Source organism: Ovis aries, chromosome 20, assembly GCF_016772045.2.
Source record: "Ovis aries strain OAR_USU_Benz2616 breed Rambouillet chromosome 20, ARS-UI_Ramb_v3.0, whole genome shotgun sequence".
NCBI classification, from domain to species: domain Eukaryota; kingdom Metazoa; phylum Chordata; class Mammalia; order Artiodactyla; family Bovidae; genus Ovis; species Ovis aries.
Window position 1 is genome coordinate 27,436,693 of NC_056073.1, and position 15,522 is coordinate 27,452,214.

At 55.9% G+C, this 15,522-nt stretch overlaps 2 protein-coding genes and 1 long non-coding RNA gene across 5 annotated transcripts; 2 read left to right on the forward strand and 1 right to left on the reverse strand.

Annotated features, from left to right (window-relative positions):
• Positions 1–46: 46 nt before the first annotated feature.
• Positions 47–2,904, forward strand: NRM (nurim). The gene is made up of 4 exons (XM_004018969.6): positions 47–189; positions 749–945; positions 1,550–1,726; positions 2,080–2,904. The coding sequence occupies exons 1-4, from the start codon at positions 57–59 to the stop codon at positions 2,359–2,361; spliced, it is 789 nt and encodes a 262-aa protein (XP_004019018.1). The 5' UTR covers positions 47–56; the 3' UTR covers positions 2,362–2,904.
• A 175-nt stretch (positions 2,905–3,079) lies between these two features.
• Positions 3,080–13,292, forward strand: PPP1R18 (protein phosphatase 1 regulatory subunit 18). Of its 3 annotated transcripts, XM_027958865.3 has the most exons (4): positions 3,080–3,804; positions 4,889–6,535; positions 10,834–11,044; positions 12,417–13,292. In XM_027958865.3, exons 2-4 carry the CDS (start codon positions 4,916–4,918, stop codon positions 12,434–12,436), a joined length of 1,851 nt encoding a protein of 616 aa, XP_027814666.2. In that variant the 5' UTR covers positions 3,080–3,804; positions 4,889–4,915; the 3' UTR covers positions 12,437–13,292. The 3 variants fall into 3 exon arrangements, with proteins under 3 accessions (XP_027814666.2, XP_060259318.1, XP_060259319.1); XM_060403335.1 differs by having other exon boundaries at positions 10,834–13,292; XM_060403336.1 differs by having other exon boundaries at positions 3,080–3,152; positions 10,834–13,292.
• LOC132658259 (uncharacterized) lies at positions 10,505–15,411 on the reverse strand. The gene is made up of 2 exons (XR_009597622.1): positions 15,178–15,411; positions 10,505–11,911 (listed from the first exon to the last, which is right to left on the reverse strand). It is a non-coding gene; the product is annotated as an uncharacterized LOC132658259 (long non-coding RNA).
• Positions 15,412–15,522: the final 111 nt, after the last annotated feature.

A 15,522-nucleotide genomic window follows, 5' to 3' on the forward strand; every position in this document is an offset into this window, starting at 1 on the left:
CCTGCGGCCGCGGGAATCCCAAACCCGCCCCTTTCCCCACCCCTCCACTTCTTGCCATGGCCCCTGCACTGCTCCTGGTCCCTGCTGCCCTCGCCTCTTTCATCCTGGCCTTTGGCACCGGAGTGGAGTTCGTACGATTTACCTCCCTTCGGCCACTTCTTGGAAGAATCTCGGAGTCTGGCAATCCGGGTGAGCGGGAGGGACGGAGGATGAGTAGGGTAGGGAGGTGGAGCCGGAGCAGAGGGAGCGTGGGGCGGGGCTTGGAGACAAATGACAGGGGAAGTCCTGGAGAGGGAACTAGAGCCTTGAAAGCCGCCGAGACGAGGCCGAGGAGACCGGAGGGCTAAATTAGGAACTCTGGGATTAGCGGTTTGGAGAGGCGGGAGAGTGAGGATTGAGGGGGAGGGAAAGGGCAATGAACAGAAATTCTCAGGAAAGTGCTTCGTAGAGAGGACTATAGAGGGCGTTACAAAGAGGGAGCATTTGGAGAACCGAAACATGAAGGGCACTCCAGCCATGCCTTTCGTGACTGCCCAACAGGAATGTTCTTCCCCAGCTCTGAAAGAAGCATGGGGAAAGGGGGAGAAACAGGGAATAGCAAAGTGAGGTGGGCAAAGCCTAGAGAGGAAGTGATAAGGCTCTTGAAAGCATTAAGGGACATGGCCTGGGGTCCCCAAGAGGAGGTGAAGGTAGAGAGTGTTTCCCACAGTCTTCTTGATCTTTTGTACCTTTTTCCAACTCCCGCTAGATGCCCGCCAGGGATGGCTGGCTGCCCTGCAGGACCAAAGCATCCTTGTCCCGCTGGTTTGGGATCTGGGGCTCCTGTTACTGTTTGTGGGGCAGCACAGCCTCATGGCAACTGAGACCGTGAAGGAATGGATGTCCCGGTACTTTGGGGTCCTTCAGAGGTCACTGTACGTGGCATGCACTGCCCTGGCCTTGCAGGTATGAAGCCCTGGCAGCTGAGTCCTCAAGGGAAACAGCATGTGTGAAGGATGTCATTGATTGGAGCTGCAAGAACCTCAGGCTTCGGATAAAGTGTGGGTTTAGGAGGAGAACTGAGGGTGTTCAGGACTAGTCTCAGCTCCCGTTATTTCACAGCACACATTTCTCCTTTTTATCAAGAAGTATGTACTGCTTGTCATCCCCTACGCATGATGTGTGCATTCTCACCTTTGCAACTTCGTTCCTGTTGTCCCGCTTGAGAGTGCCTTGGTAACACCTCTTCAGTCTTATCCTTTCTTCAAAAGCACTTCCCTAGATCTCAAGAGAAAGCTTCCCGGTTAGTACTCACCTGTCTCCTCAGTGGGTGCTTGGCATAGGCTATTTTGTGTGCCTATGTGGTCACCCTCATCCATTCTCTAAGTCCTCAGAGTGGAGACAAGTCATTCTTACATCCTTAGGACCCCACCCAGCACCCTCCACATGGTGAACATGCTCATGATAGAGGTGGGGGGAACAGCTGGCCAGCCTGGACTGGAGGCAGCCCCTGGGTCTGGGTCTGTCAAGGGTGGGCTGCTGGGAAACCCAGTTCCTCTTCCTTCCTCAGCTGGTGATGCGGTACTGGGAGCCTGTGCCCAGGGGTCCTGTGTTGTGGGAGGCTCGGGCTGAGCCATGGGCCACTTGGGTGCCCCTCCTCTGCTTTGTCCTCCACGTCATTTCCTGGCTCCTCATCTTCAGCATCCTTCTCGTCTTCGACTACGCAGAGCTCATGGGCCTGAAACAGGTGAGGCTCCCAGATCCCTACCCAAGACATCTGATCCTTTCTAGAATACCTCTTTCCCCTCCAAGGATGTCCCTGTGCCTCCCATTGTCTTCCACCTGCCTCTTGTTTTTGAGCCCTTCACCTCCCTTTCTTATAAGACAGTCTCCCCCCAGCCCTCCCTCAAAGGCTAGGAATCATGGGCTTCTTGGGCCTGGGAAGGTTCATGGGCCAGAGATGAGGGTCAGGGACCTCCAGTCTCAGGAGGGTGGTTCCTGAGCCTGTCATAGAAGGAGGGTGCCCAGGACGGGAGGAAAGAGGCAGTTAAGTTGTGACAAGGGCTTGGCTCCATTCCTAAGCCATTCTCCCTCTGCTAGGTGTACTACCATGTGCTGGGGCTGGGCGAGCCTCTGGCCCTGAAGTCGCCCCGGGCTCTGAGACTCTTCTCCCACCTGCGCCATCCAGTGTGCGTGGAGCTGCTGACAGTGCTATGGGTGGTACCCACCCTGGGCACTGACCGCCTGCTCCTTGCTCTCCTCCTTACCCTCTACCTGGGCCTGGCTCACGGACTGGACCAGCATGATCTCCGCTATCTCCGGGCCCAGCTACAAAGAAAACTCCACCTGCTCTCCCGGCCCCAGGATGGGGAGGCCGAGTAAGGGGTTAACCCTGGTTGCAAGCCCTGTACTTCCTCTCTCCCTCCTATCCCAAATTCCCTTAACATCTAGGCCTTGGCTGCTTCAGACCAGAGGCCCAAATCCATGGACTGAAGGAGTGGTCCCTTTCCTTGCTTGAGCCTCCACTCCTTGGTTCCAGCTCCATACTGAATTTCAGCCATTGGACTCCAAGGGCCACTTCTCACCAGCCAGGAAGGAGTGGCTGGGAACTTCTTCTCACAGTTCAGGGCTTGACCCTCCGTTAACAATTTCCTCACCAAGAGAAGAGTCTGGCTTGACCACTCCCTTAGCCCTGTTACTACCCTCTGTGCCTCAGGGATCCTTTCTCCACGTCTAGCTCCCTCCCAGGGGCTGGACCGAGGCCCACTGTCTGGCCTTTTCAGCTCCCTAGGCCCCGACCCTAGGCTCCATCCTCCTGAACCTAGTTGAGCGGTTTCTCCCGTTCTTAGCTAAGGTGACTAGAGGCTCCCTGCTTTCCCGAGGAACTCACGCTACAGGAAAATAAAATTCAGTCTGGTTTTTCTACGTGTAGAATGCAGTCTGTCAGTGTCTCTCAAAGCTGCAGGGCTGGCTCTGGGAAAGGCGAGTTACATTGGAGTCTGGGCATCGGCCGCGCCTTCTGGTGACCGCTGGGCGGCGGCCACTCCCCGCGCACCCAGCCCTCCACCCCCTTCCCGGAGCACCCGGTCCCCCTTCCTCCAAATCTCCCAATTTCCTTGCTGCAGACCCGGGTGGGGGACGGGCTGAAACGGAAGAGTGGGGAGACGGTTCGGGTAAGGGAGCGAGCTTCCGAAACCGTTGTCTTCCCAGCCCTGCTCCTGTGGCCGCCCCCTCCCCACGGGCCCCGCAAGCGCCCCCACGGTAACAAAGGCTGGCCCGGGAAGGCAAAAGCGTGGGGAGGAGCGGCAGGAGATGGGAAGGGCGGGCCCGGCTCCGAGCAGCTGCCGCTTCCTCCCGAAGTCCCTCGAGGGGTCTGAGTCACGGGCCGCCGCCCCGGCTTGGCTAGCTGGGGGTGGGGGTCTGGACACCTGGGCTGTCCAGGGTTACCGGGCGGCAGCCGCGTGAGAGGCCCTGGGGAAGGACCGCGGAGTGCCGGGGATCGCGGCGGGAAAACAGGAGTCCCGGGGCCGAGGATCCACGCGGGGGACCCGGGGAGCGAGGCTCCGCCCCCGCGCCCGGCTCCGCCCAGCGCCCCCTTCCCTCTCCCCATTGTCCTCAGACAAAGCGGCGGCCGCCCCCCGCTCGGCCCCCGGGTCTGTCTCCGTCCCTCCCCTTCTCCTCCCTTCCCCCCTCCCGCGCCCCCCGCGCCCCCCCCCACCTCCTGCCCCGGATCTCCCTCTATCCCTCTCTCCTCCTCTTCCTCTCTCCTCCTCTCTCCGGACGTCAGGCTCCTTCGCACCCCCTCCCCCGGGAGCCCCGCGGCATGTGAGTTGACCCAGGGGCTTCAGACTTGGGGAGGGGGTGTCCCCTCCCTTCCGTCCCGGGCGCGGACCTCGGGCTGCCTCTCCTCTCTTTGTGCCGAGATTGCCCGTCAGTGCGGTCATAGCCGGGTGGGGACGGCTGGCGAGGTCGGGGTTCCATGAGCGCCGAGACCCCGGCGCGAGACTGGCCGGCTCCGGAGAGAAGCGGTGTGGAGCCGGTGCTCCGTACGCCTGAGGCGCTCGCTCGCCCGGGACCCCGGGGCATCGCCGGTGGGGGAGGCCGGCGGCGGGGCCCGGACCGGGTTAGGGTTGGTGGGGGGTGGACGCCAGGGTTCTGGGAACGAGCTGGCAGCTCCGATCGCCGGGTTCCGAAAGTCCCCGGGGGAGGGTATTTCCCCTGGCCCGCCCCGGGGCGGAGTGCAGGGCGGAGGGGTGGGGGCTGGGGGGTCTGAGAGGCGTGGCTCAAGCGGAGCTGGAAGGGGAGCCCGGACCTCCGGGGCCCGCGCCGAGACTCGCCCGGCTACAGCCGCCGAGCTCCCTCGCCCCTCTGCCCCCGATTCCCCCTTCTCCCCTGGACCTGTCCACTCTCCGCCCTCCCACCTTCCCGACACCCCTTCAGGTCCCACTGCCCCCTCTCCGCCGGGGATCCCGCTGACCTCGCTTCCCACTCCCGCCGCTCCTGAGGTAGCGGTCAGGCAACCTCGGTCGGATCCTGCCCCGCTCACCCCCAGCCTCTCTTCTCTCTTCTCCCTCGTGCCAGCTTCTTTCGTTTTTCCCTCTTCTCACAACCTGGGGACTGTCTCTGATGCCCAGTAACCTGTACCCACAAATCTGACTCCTGTCTCTTTGCCCTGAATCTCCACTGTTCCTCTCGACCCACCTCCCCCAACCCCATCACCTGGCTCTTAGTTTCCTCTTCACTTTCTCAGGTTTTCCCCTTTCTCTGCTCCCCTCCGCCGCCCCCTTTCCTACTGTCCTCACCCTCAGCTCCTCTGTGACCCACCTCTCCCCCTGCTTCCTCTCCCCCACCCCCATTCTCACCTCCTGGGCCCCTCTGGAGCCTCTCCTTCCTGTTCTCTGCCCCCCAGCGTTCCCCCACCCTCCCCAAGGCGACCATGGCCACCATCCCAGACTGGAAGCTACAGCTGCTAGCCCGGCGCCGGCAGGAAGAGGCAGCCGTTCGCGGCCGTGAGACGGCAGAGCGGGAGCGGCTGTCGCAGATGCCAGCCTGGAAGCGGGGCCTTCTGGAGCGCCGCCGGGCCAAGCTTGGTCTGTCTCCTGGGGAGCCTAGCCCTGCGCCTGGGACTACGGAGGCTGGACCTCCAAACCCAGACGAGTCTGCTGTCCTCCTGGAGGCCATTGGGCCTGTGCACCAGAACCGATTTATCCGGCAAGAGCGCCAGCAGCAGCAGCAGCAGCAGCAGCAGCAGCAACAGCAGCGGAGTGAAGAGCTACTCACGGACAAACGGCCTGGACCTTTGGAGACCCGGGGGCGGAGACCCAGCCCCGGGGAGACACGGGATCCCAGCCCCAAGGGAAGAGAGTCCAGGGAAGAGCGGCTCAGTCCTAGGGAGGCCAGAGAGAAGAGGCTGGGGATAGGGGGCGCTCGAGAGTCGAGCCCCAGGCCTTTGGAGTCTCGGGACTGGAGGCAGAGCCCAGGAGAGGCTGGAGACAGGAGCTCTAGACTGTCAGAGGTGCGGAAATGGAGGCTGAGCCCTGGAGAAACTCCTGAGCGGAGTTTGAGACTGGCAGAGCCCCGAGAACAAAGCCCCAGGAGAACAGAGGTGGTGGACAGTAAACGGAGCCCCGAAGAGTCTGACAACCAGAAGCTGGGCCTGACAGACTCCCATAAATGGAGGCCTGACCCCAAAGAGTCTCCGGGACAGAGTTTGGGACAACTGGAGGCATCAGAGTGGAGGCCGAGTTCAGGAGAAGAAAGAAAAGACTGCTCAGAGGAATGGGGGAGAAAAGACGAGAGGCCGATTCCAAGAATGGACCCAGAAGGGACCACAGCGTCGTCAGAGACCCCAACAAGGGAGGCTCCAGACAGTCGCTCTGCAGGACCAGAGGGAGCAGAAGAAAGGCCCAGCCCCGTAGAGGATGGCGAGAGGGGCCTGCGGCCCCCGGAAGGATGGAAATGGACCCTGAACTCTGGGAAGGCCCGAGACTGGACACCCAGGGACACAGAGCCTCAGCCCCAGAAACCAGACACTCCAGAGTCTGTTGAGAAGCACGTGGGTCCTTTGGGTGCAGAGGCTGAGAAGGAGGAGGCGGGCGCTCAGAGCAGGCCTCTGGGCGCCCTGCAGGACCGCTGCTCTGCGCCCTCCCCCCTCTCCCCAGAGGACGCCGGGACTGGAGCCTCTAGACGGCAGGAAGAGGAAGCAGGGGAACTCCGGCCCCCACCCGCAGCCCCTCTGTCTCCCCCACCCCCAGCCCCACCTGCCCCCCAGTCCCTTGGGGATCCCCTCATGAGCCGGCTCTTCTACGGGGTGAAGGCAGGGCCAGGGGTGGGGGCCCCCCGCCGCAGCGGACACACCTTCACAGTCAACCCCCGGCGGTCCGCGCCCCCTGCAGCCCCTGCCACTCCAGCCGCCCCAGCCACAGCTGACACGGCGGTCCCTGGGGCTGGGAAGAAGCGGTACCCGACTGCCGAGGAGATCTTGGTTCTGGGGGGCTACCTCCGCCTCAGCCGCAGCTGCCTTGTCAAGGGGTCCCCTGAAAGGCGCCACAAACAGGTAGGGAGCAGCCAACCCAGACTTCTTGGCCAGCCCCCCATCACTGCTCTGTGGACTCCTGTCTCTCTCCCTTTTTTTATACCTCTGTATCCTTGTCTTCATCTATTCTTGTTCATTCCTGCTGCCACCCTTCCTCCCCTGAACACACACCCTTCCTTCTTGTGGCCCTTCTTTTCCATTCATTTCCCAGCCCAAGGAGCCTGCTCCGCAATCAGGCTCGCTGTCCTGGGTGTGTCTCTCTCAGGGTGTGCCCAGGCTCCTCACTCTTCTCTCCCTCAGGCTCTGAGTTCACCCCCCCATGCTTTCCATTCCCGAGTCTCTGACCCAGCCCAGCCCATCTGGGTGGGAGACCAGAATTGAGGCCACAGCCTGGAATCTATGGGGGCAGGGTCTGCAGGGCAAAAGTGGGCAAAAGAATGCTGGGGTAGGAAGCCTGGGGAGGCAGAGGGGTTCGGGTTTTAGGGAGAAATGGCAGGGAGAAGCGAGTGGAGGAACATCTCACAGACCCAAGGAAGGGGGGGCTGCAGAGCGGAGTGGGGACATCCTAGGATAGTGGGGGAGGGGAGTGGAACAGGGGCTAGCCAAGGAGCAGAGAGAAGGCTTTTGAACCCCGAGTCTGCCCCATGGGAGAGATGCACACAGAGGCCATTTGAAGTGGGTGACCTCGGGGTTGCACATCCCCAGCTGGGCCACGGCTTCAGACAGTGCTCCCTTCTCTCTTGGGACAAGAAAAGCCTTCTCCTCTTCCAAAATACTCCCCGCCCCACCACTCCCTCCCAGTCCTTCCTCCCTGGGCGTCCCCTCCCTCCCCAGAACTGGCTCAGCAGTTGGTTTTCCCCTTTCTTCCTGGCCTCTCCCTCCTCTTGGGGTAGAAAGAAAGAGAAGTGAATTTGGAGGCACTGTGCTGAGAGCAGAGAGCACAATGGGAGTCGAGGGCAGGGTTAGGGACTGGGGCCAGCAGAAGGTCAGAGATTAAACTGGAAAAAAGGCAGTGCAGGGAAGTTGGAAACAGCCAAGCTGACTTCTTACCCTGGCGCTGGCCCAGCTCCTGCCCCCATACACCAGTTTCCAGTTTGAAAATCTCCAAGGAAAGAGAAGTTCTGTATCTAACATCTCCAGCCCTCATCCCGTGTGTGTCATCCTCAGATTGTTTTTGGTGTCCTCGGTGTCAGTGGGAAAGCACAAAGGTCGGGAGTCACTGGAGACCCCAGCTCATCTTCACATGAAGCTTAAGCTCCCATCCCAGAGCCGTGGACCCTGGGTCTGTCCTGAGCGGACTGCTAGGTGACCCCTTTGCCTCCGGGCTGGGCAAGGAACTAGGTCAGGAATAACCAGGGTGAGATGTTCAGAGAAGTCACTTCCTACAGTAGAGGCTGTCTTGTGCCTCTGGGGAGGAACAAAGAGGGGAAGACATGAAGTCTGGGCCCCAAAGGCTGGGGACTGAGTGCAGGGCAGGACCTGTGAGAGTGAGGGAGGTCCTAGGTCCTAGGTCAGGGAGCTAGGGAGCCGGAAGCAGATCGCCCAAACAGGAAGCCTGGGGTGGGGGCCGGAAGGCTGGTGGGGCTGAGTGGCGAACATGGGGCCATGGGCCTGGCCAGAACTGTGCTCAGGATGTGGTGAGAGAATAAGGAAGCAGCTGCTTCGGGTGGGGGTGGGGAAGAAGCAGTGCAGAGTTCTCTGGGCCCAGACACTTTCCCCTCAGCTCTCCCTGAGGCCTTCTCCTCTCTCCCTGCACCCTGCTCATCAGGGACGGGCATGTCCAGCCCTGCCTATCAGATCAGGGATAGGAGGACCCTGCCATCTAACACTGTTCCCCTTTCCCTAAATAACTCCTGTTTGCAGGCTAATTCCATCAAAGGTCTCCCTGCCACCGGGAAAGAAGCCCCAGCCCTGCCACGGAGCCCAGGGGTTGGGCCATGGCCCGTGCCCGTCCCCAGAGGCCCCTCTGGCTGGGAGGTCAGCCCCTCCTCTCCCCAGCCCCCTCGTGACCTTATATAGCTGATGAGAGAGGAGTGAGTGAGTCACCCGTCCGTACCCACCCCCCCCAACACACACACCCCATGAAGGCTGTGCATTCCTGAGAAGCCCAGTCAGAAGTTGGGGGGGTGGTGAGAAAAGCAGGGTTGGGGGAGAGACAAACATGGTCAGAGAGCAAATAAAATGGCTCCTTTTGCCAGAGCGGTAATAAACTATAGAGCTCGTTATCTCAAAAGGTGACATGAAAAGAAAACAGAAGTGGGTTCCCAGAAGTTTGGGTAAACCTGTCAGCAGGAGAAGTGGTTCCTTTGGAGAAGTTAGGATATAAGGGGTCTGGTTCCTGTCCCTCAACTGTACCAGCTGGCTGTTCCACAGACGCGGACTGGGGGTAGACCGTGTGCAGGCTGGCCTGCACCGCACCCCCCCCGCCCGGCAAGAGTGTTCCCCCAGGGTTGGTCTGCTGGGATGCCATCTGACATCTGGATGAATGGAGCCTTCCTTACCCACTGAAGCAACTTCCATGCTTCTATTGACAGCATCAAAAATAAGTAACCAAATATGTAAATCCTCTGGTAGGTTAGGGCTTCCCTGGTGGTTCAAAAGGTAAAGAATCTGCCTGCAATGCAGGAGACCTGGGTTCAATCCCTGGGTCGGGAAGATCCCCTGGAGAAGGAAATGGCAACCGACTCTAGTATTCTTGCCTGGAAAATTCCATGGACAGAGGAGCCTGTGGGTTACAGTCCATGGGGTCCCAGAGAGTTGGATACGACTGAGCGACTTTCTTTTTGTAGGTTAGGTTAGAAGGTGGTTAAGTGATTATGGGAAATAATTAGGACAGGGACAAATGGAACTTTGAGGGCCAGATGGTGGGAGGAGCAAATACGACTTTATAATAGCATGATCCAAAGGGAGGGAGCCACAGCGATATTTGGGGGAAGAGTATTCTAAGCTGAGGGGACAGCCAGTGCAAAGCCCCTGAGGTAAGAATGCCTGGGGTGAGCCTGGAGGAATTCACAGCCCATGTGGCTGGAGTGGAGGAGGATGCACAGTGTTGAGTGGGGAGGGGCACGTTGGAGCCCCTCCTAGGCCTTGGCCAGGTTCTGGCTTTTGTTCCCAGAGAGGTGGGCCCATGCCAGGTTTGGACCTAGAGAGTGACACACGCACACACGTCTCTGAGTTCTCGCTTCCCATGGGGACCCAAGTGTTAGCAACCACCTGTCCAGCCACCATCCGGGTTACTCTCTTCTCATACGCCAGTTCATGCAGAGATTCGGGGATGCAGGGCCCCCAATCCCCAGGTTCCCCAACGGATGCTGGAGAGGGCCCGAGGAGATCCTCTGGACCTTTCTGAGCAGTTCACATGGAATCCTCCTGTTTGTCTCCTTAATCGCTTTGGCTTCTAGAGTTAATCCCACCCTGCCCCTTCCCCGTGAGCTTCTTAGGAGGGCAGAGGGGAAGGGTAAAAAGGTGGTGAGAACAGCTGGGGCTCGCCGGCTTTTGCTCCAGTATGTTTCCGAGGATTTTCTGCCCCCTCCAGATTCCTTCTGGTCGCCTGTCTCTGTCACTGCACGTCCCTTCTGGTGCAATCTCCACCCCCGTCCTGTGTTTGCCTGGACTTTCCTCTCTGCCCTGTCACCTCCCCCGCAGCTACCGCTTTCAGGGACTTGGGCTTATCATCTCAATGGGTTTTGGGTCCTCTGGCTTTTCTGCTGGTCTCCACTCCCCTGTCAGAGCCAAGACCCTTTCCTGGGGGCTCACTTCAGCTGCAGGAGAGGAGTGTGTGAGGTGGGAAGGGCTGGTGTTCAGGGTCCTGGGTTCTCCCCTGAACAGTAAGGGACCAAGGCTCTGGAAACCAATGTGCCTGACTTGGCTTTTGCCTGTGACTCCCTCCCAGCCAGCTCCTTCCTACCCAGGAAACTCAGCTCTCACCTCCCCTGGAGAGCTCCCCCATTGCTCCCAGGGTGCCCAAAGACTCAGTTCTGATCACAGGACTTATATCCAGGTTTTTAATTTCTCTTTACCTTTCCACTTCCCACACTCCAAATGCAGAAGCCTTGATCCTGGGTTCCTCACTCCTGCTACCCAGGCCCCTGCAGAAGCTCAGGCCAAAGTCAATGTTTTTCAAACGATATGATTGAAGAGGGGAAATCTGGGATTGGCCAGCGAGTAGCGAGTACCGAAAGGAAAACTGGCTTCCAGAGTGGCTGGGGCGGGCAAAGTCAGCGAGTCGTGCCCAAACCCAGTCCCCACTCCCCGTGGTCCTGCACCTGTTACCCTGCCGTCTGACCTCGCCTCCTCCCTGCTTTCTCTCCCACCCTCAGCTCAAGATCTCCTTCAGCGAGACAGCCCTGGAGACCACGTATCAGTATCCCTCGGAGAGTTCGGTGCTAGAAGAGCTGGGCCCAGAGCCTGAGGCCCCCAGCGCCCCCAGTCCGCCAGCGGCCCAAGCCGACGACGAAGAGGAGGAGGAGGAGCTGCTGTTGCTGCAGCCAGAGCTTCAGGGCGGGCTCCGCACCAAGGCCCTGATAGTGGGTGAGCGCAGACTTCGCCGGCCCGTTGGCGCCGCCTGCTGGTCTGAGCGGGCACTGCAGTTCAGGAGGAAGGGGGATTTAATGTTGGCGCTTGGAAGGAGCTTGGCCGGGACTCTAGCCCAACAGCTCCTTTAGTTCAGTTCGGTTCAATCTCTCAGCCGTGTCCGACTCTTTGCGATCCCATGGACTGGCCTCCCTGTCCATCACCAACTCCCTGAGTTTACTCAAACTCATGTCCATTGAGTCAGTGATGCCATCCAGCCATCTCATCTGTCGTCCCCTTCTCCCACCTTCAATCTTTCCCAGCATCAGGGTCTTTTCAGATGAGTCAGTTCTTCACATCAGGTGGCCAAAGTATTGGAGTTTCAGCTTCAACATCAGTCCTTCCAATGAATATTCAGGACTGATTCCTTTAGGATGGACTGGTTGGATCTTCTTGCAGTCAAAAGGACTCTCAAGAGTTTTCTCCAACACCACAGTTCAAAAGCATCAATTCTTCGGTGCTCAGCTTTCTTTATAGTCCAACTTTCACATCCATACATGACTACTGGAAAAACCATAGCCTTGACTAGATGGACCGTTGTTGGCAAAGTAATGTCTCTGCTTTTTAATATGCTGTCTAGGTTGGTCATAGCTTTTCTTCCAGGGAGCAAGCATCTTTTAATTTCATGGCTGCAGTCACCATCTGCAGTGATTTTGGAGCTCCAAAAAATAAAGTCTGTCACTGTTTCCACTGTTTCCCCATCTATTTGCCATGAACTGATGGGACTAGATGCCATGATCTTAATTTTCTGAATGTTGAGCTTTAAGCCAACTTTTTCACTCTCCTCTTTCACAGTTCCTTTTAACAGATGGGAAAACTGAGGTCCTGAAAAGCAAAGGGCACATAAGATCTCCACATTTCTAAATCACGACTCTTTCTGAGCACTACAGTGTAGTTAACACAGGATTTGGATCAGACAGGCCTGAGTTTGAATTCCATCTTGTCTCTTACTTTGTGGTGTTACTGCTTGACCTCTGGCCTCAGTTTATTATTTTTGAAATGAGGTTAATAATAACCACCTCTTGGAATTGTTGAGAGGGTTAAGAACTTTTGGGGAAGCACTTAGGAACTACGGCTGGACATTGAATAACTTAACCTCTCCTGGGGTTATTGCAAGATTAAACAAGTTATGAGAATGGCTGGCAGAGAATCCAGGCTAAATGAAATGAGTGATCCTGCTGTTACTAGTAGTAGCAAGAGGCACTCAGGATGTGGGAGATGTTATAAGATTTTCTGCATGCCAACTGGCCTTCAGTGTGGGGAGTGGGTGGGGAGGCGGGAGATGGAGACCCTCTCTCATCCTCTATCCTTGCTACCTCCTCTTGCACAGATGAGTCTTGCCGGAGGTGACCCTCTTCCAACACGGAGATATACCTCCCTCCTTCCTGGAACTGAAGATTCTGGAGCCCAGAAGGTTCAGAGCAGACAGACAGAGACCCTCAACATGAGCCTGGCAGGGAAGGGCAACCAGCATCTTTCACCTTACTTTCCTCTTCCTGTTTCTGGGGGCAGAGGCAACCGCTCAGTTTCCACCCTCCTCAGACACGCTGGTGCCTCCTAGGTGATCCTAAACCCCCATCCAGTCCTGGGGAGGAGCACAGAGCTCACAGGGCAGGGGTAGAGATGGAGCACCCTTGCCATCTCCACGGGCAGGGTACGCTCTCCTTGACTCCTTCCTGCCCCCTGGAGGCTCCCCCATCTCCCAGGGAGACCCAGCCCCCACTGCATTTCCAGCACCTCTCCCTCCTGTTCCTTAGGTCCCTGCCCCTTTGTTTACAGCTCCTGCTGCTTCTCTTGACTACAGCCTGGTTTACAGCCCCCCACCCCCACCATCCCCAGCCCCACCTGCCAAAGTCCTGGGTTTACAAGCCACGCCTACTTGCGTGTCCATGTAGAATCCTCTTCCCTGTCCCCTGAAGTCCCCGTACTGGGGGGACCCGGGGTACGGCTTCCTCCATTTTTGCTCAGTATTCCCGTGTCTCACTTTCCCCGAAGAGGGAAGGCTGGGAATCTTGACTCTGTATCCCCCTCTAGTTATTTAATTCTGTTCCTCCTGGTGGTTCACAATTGAATTGAATTGCGAGGAGGGTGTGAGGTGAGTCATGAGGGACCTCAACTCTCTTCCCCCCGTGTCTCCTTCCTTCTCAGTTGCCTGGGTTTTTGTTTTTCGTTTTTATTTTCTGTAATAAAATGGAGCTCTCTCCGACTCTCCTGCTGCTTCTCTTTCTTTTGAAAAAGGGAATGGGGGTGGGGGAGGATGGAGTGGGTTCTGGGTTCCTCATTCCAGGCCTCTCTCACCTTCTTACTAGCCATAAAGAGGAAGCAGCCGTGGCTGTGGGAGGGGAAAATATGACAGGGAACCAGAAGCTCAGCACTGACCGTGGAGAGTGGGTTCTGGGAGAACCTGGCACTGGTCTCTCCAAGGACCAACAGGAGAGGGACTGGGGAGTTTTTGTTGTTGCTTTGGTTTGGTTTTGTTCTTGCTGTGCCTCTCAGCTTGCGGCATCTCAGTTCCCCAACCAGGGACTCATCCTGGGCCTCCATGATGAAATCATCAAATCTTAACCACTAGACCACCAGGGAACTCCCTGTTTTGTTTTCTCTCTTTTTTAAAAAAATTAAATTAAAAATTGTTTGGACTTCCCTGGTGGTCTGGTGGTTAAGAATCCGCCTGCCAATGCAGGGGGCACAGGTTTGATCCCTGCTCCAGAAGATGCCTGCTGCAGGGCAACTAGGCTGGTATACCACAAATACTGAGCCCGGGTACCTAGAGTCCATGCTCTGAAACGAGAAAAGCCACCACAGTGAGAAGCCCTCCTGCCCACCTCAGCAAAGAGTAGCCCCCACTTGCTGCAACTAGAGAAAGTTCATGCACATTGAAGACCCAGTGCAGCCAAAAATAAATAAACTATTTAAAATGATTTGAAAATAATTTTTTAAATTATTATTTTTTTAAGTCTAGGGCTGGTTTGAGAAAGGACAGTTGGATCATCCACCACACTGGACATACCATGATAATAAACAGTCGGCTGGGTTCACTGCAGCATCCCCATGCCTGGCACCTGATAGACACACACAATTATCTTTAGAATGAATGGACGAATGAGCAGATGAAAGGAGATAAAAATTTGGAAGCAAAGGACACTCTGAATTGAAAGATTCTGGTATCCAGAAGCCTAGTGCAAGGCAAGCAGCCAGAGAGTGTATGATTAGAAGTGGCTAGCTAATCCAGGGGATTTTACTCCAAGACTCAAGACTATAAGTAATAAATCTCTTGAAACTGCTGCAAAATAGTACAGAGGGGCAGATTCCTGAAAAGGGTCTTCTCTGATAGACAACTGGTTTTACATTCCTAAAGTTTTAAGAACCATAGATAATTCATGGCTTTGTGGCCCAACTATAGTTGGCACTGGGACACTTTCCTGTTTCACTGAATTTGTATCTTCTACGTGTGGAATATTTACATTTTACTTATCAGATTTTTTTTTTCCAGTTCTCCATGCTAATAAAGATATGGCAGATATAGTCCTATCACTACAGGAAGGTCCTCCTTTATTAAAAACAAAATGTATTAGAAAAATTGATTTTAAACACATGCCAGATATGTTCCCAGCAAGGGAATAAGCAAGGTGTCAAAAGAATAAGCCACTTCAGAGAGGGTGTGAGTATGGAGGGAGAGTACTCACATTAGTAGCTAATTAGGTAAAGACCCTAATTAGTTTTGACCCAGGAAAGCAGAAGTAAGAAGCTCTGAGATGCCAGGGGTGTTCACAGTCCATTTCAGAAACAGAAAACAGTGCACTCATGACATCAATGATGTGGAACTACTTGTGGCTGTTAGTTGGAATAACAAATGTTTAGTTTCCCAACACAGTGTCAGATAAATCCAATTAATTGTACAAGTATGAAGCAGAACCAGAGGCCAGACAGCAGTCAAGCAACAAGTTCTGCTTATTTAAAATTAAGCAGACACCAGTGACTTTCTCAAGCTGTTAGCAAAAGAAAAAAAAAGCAGAATACAATTTGCATATTTCTTAGTTTGCAGATCTTTTAAAATAACATTATGAGATAGCACCAAGAAAAGAGGGTACCTTTGCTTGTTCTCCACATCTTGAGTTTTCATCTGCCTGGAGTCCTTGATAAGCCTAACCTGTATTCATGTCTTGCAGAAGGTCCTAGCAAAGGTCACTCCTAATTAGTTGATCTGTAACAAGCATGGACCTGATCTTCTAATTTGAATGCCCCACCCCACAAGCGCCCACACACACCTTGCATTATTTTTGGCTCCATATAACTTAGTATTTTATATTTTTATCTTGTCTCTGTCAGGCTGGTCCCCACCCCCAACCCTCTGCCACTGTAAATTCAGTAAGCGATTTGTTTCTGATTTGTTCCTTGCTATATCCCTGGGTACTAAAACTGTGCCTGGCCCACAC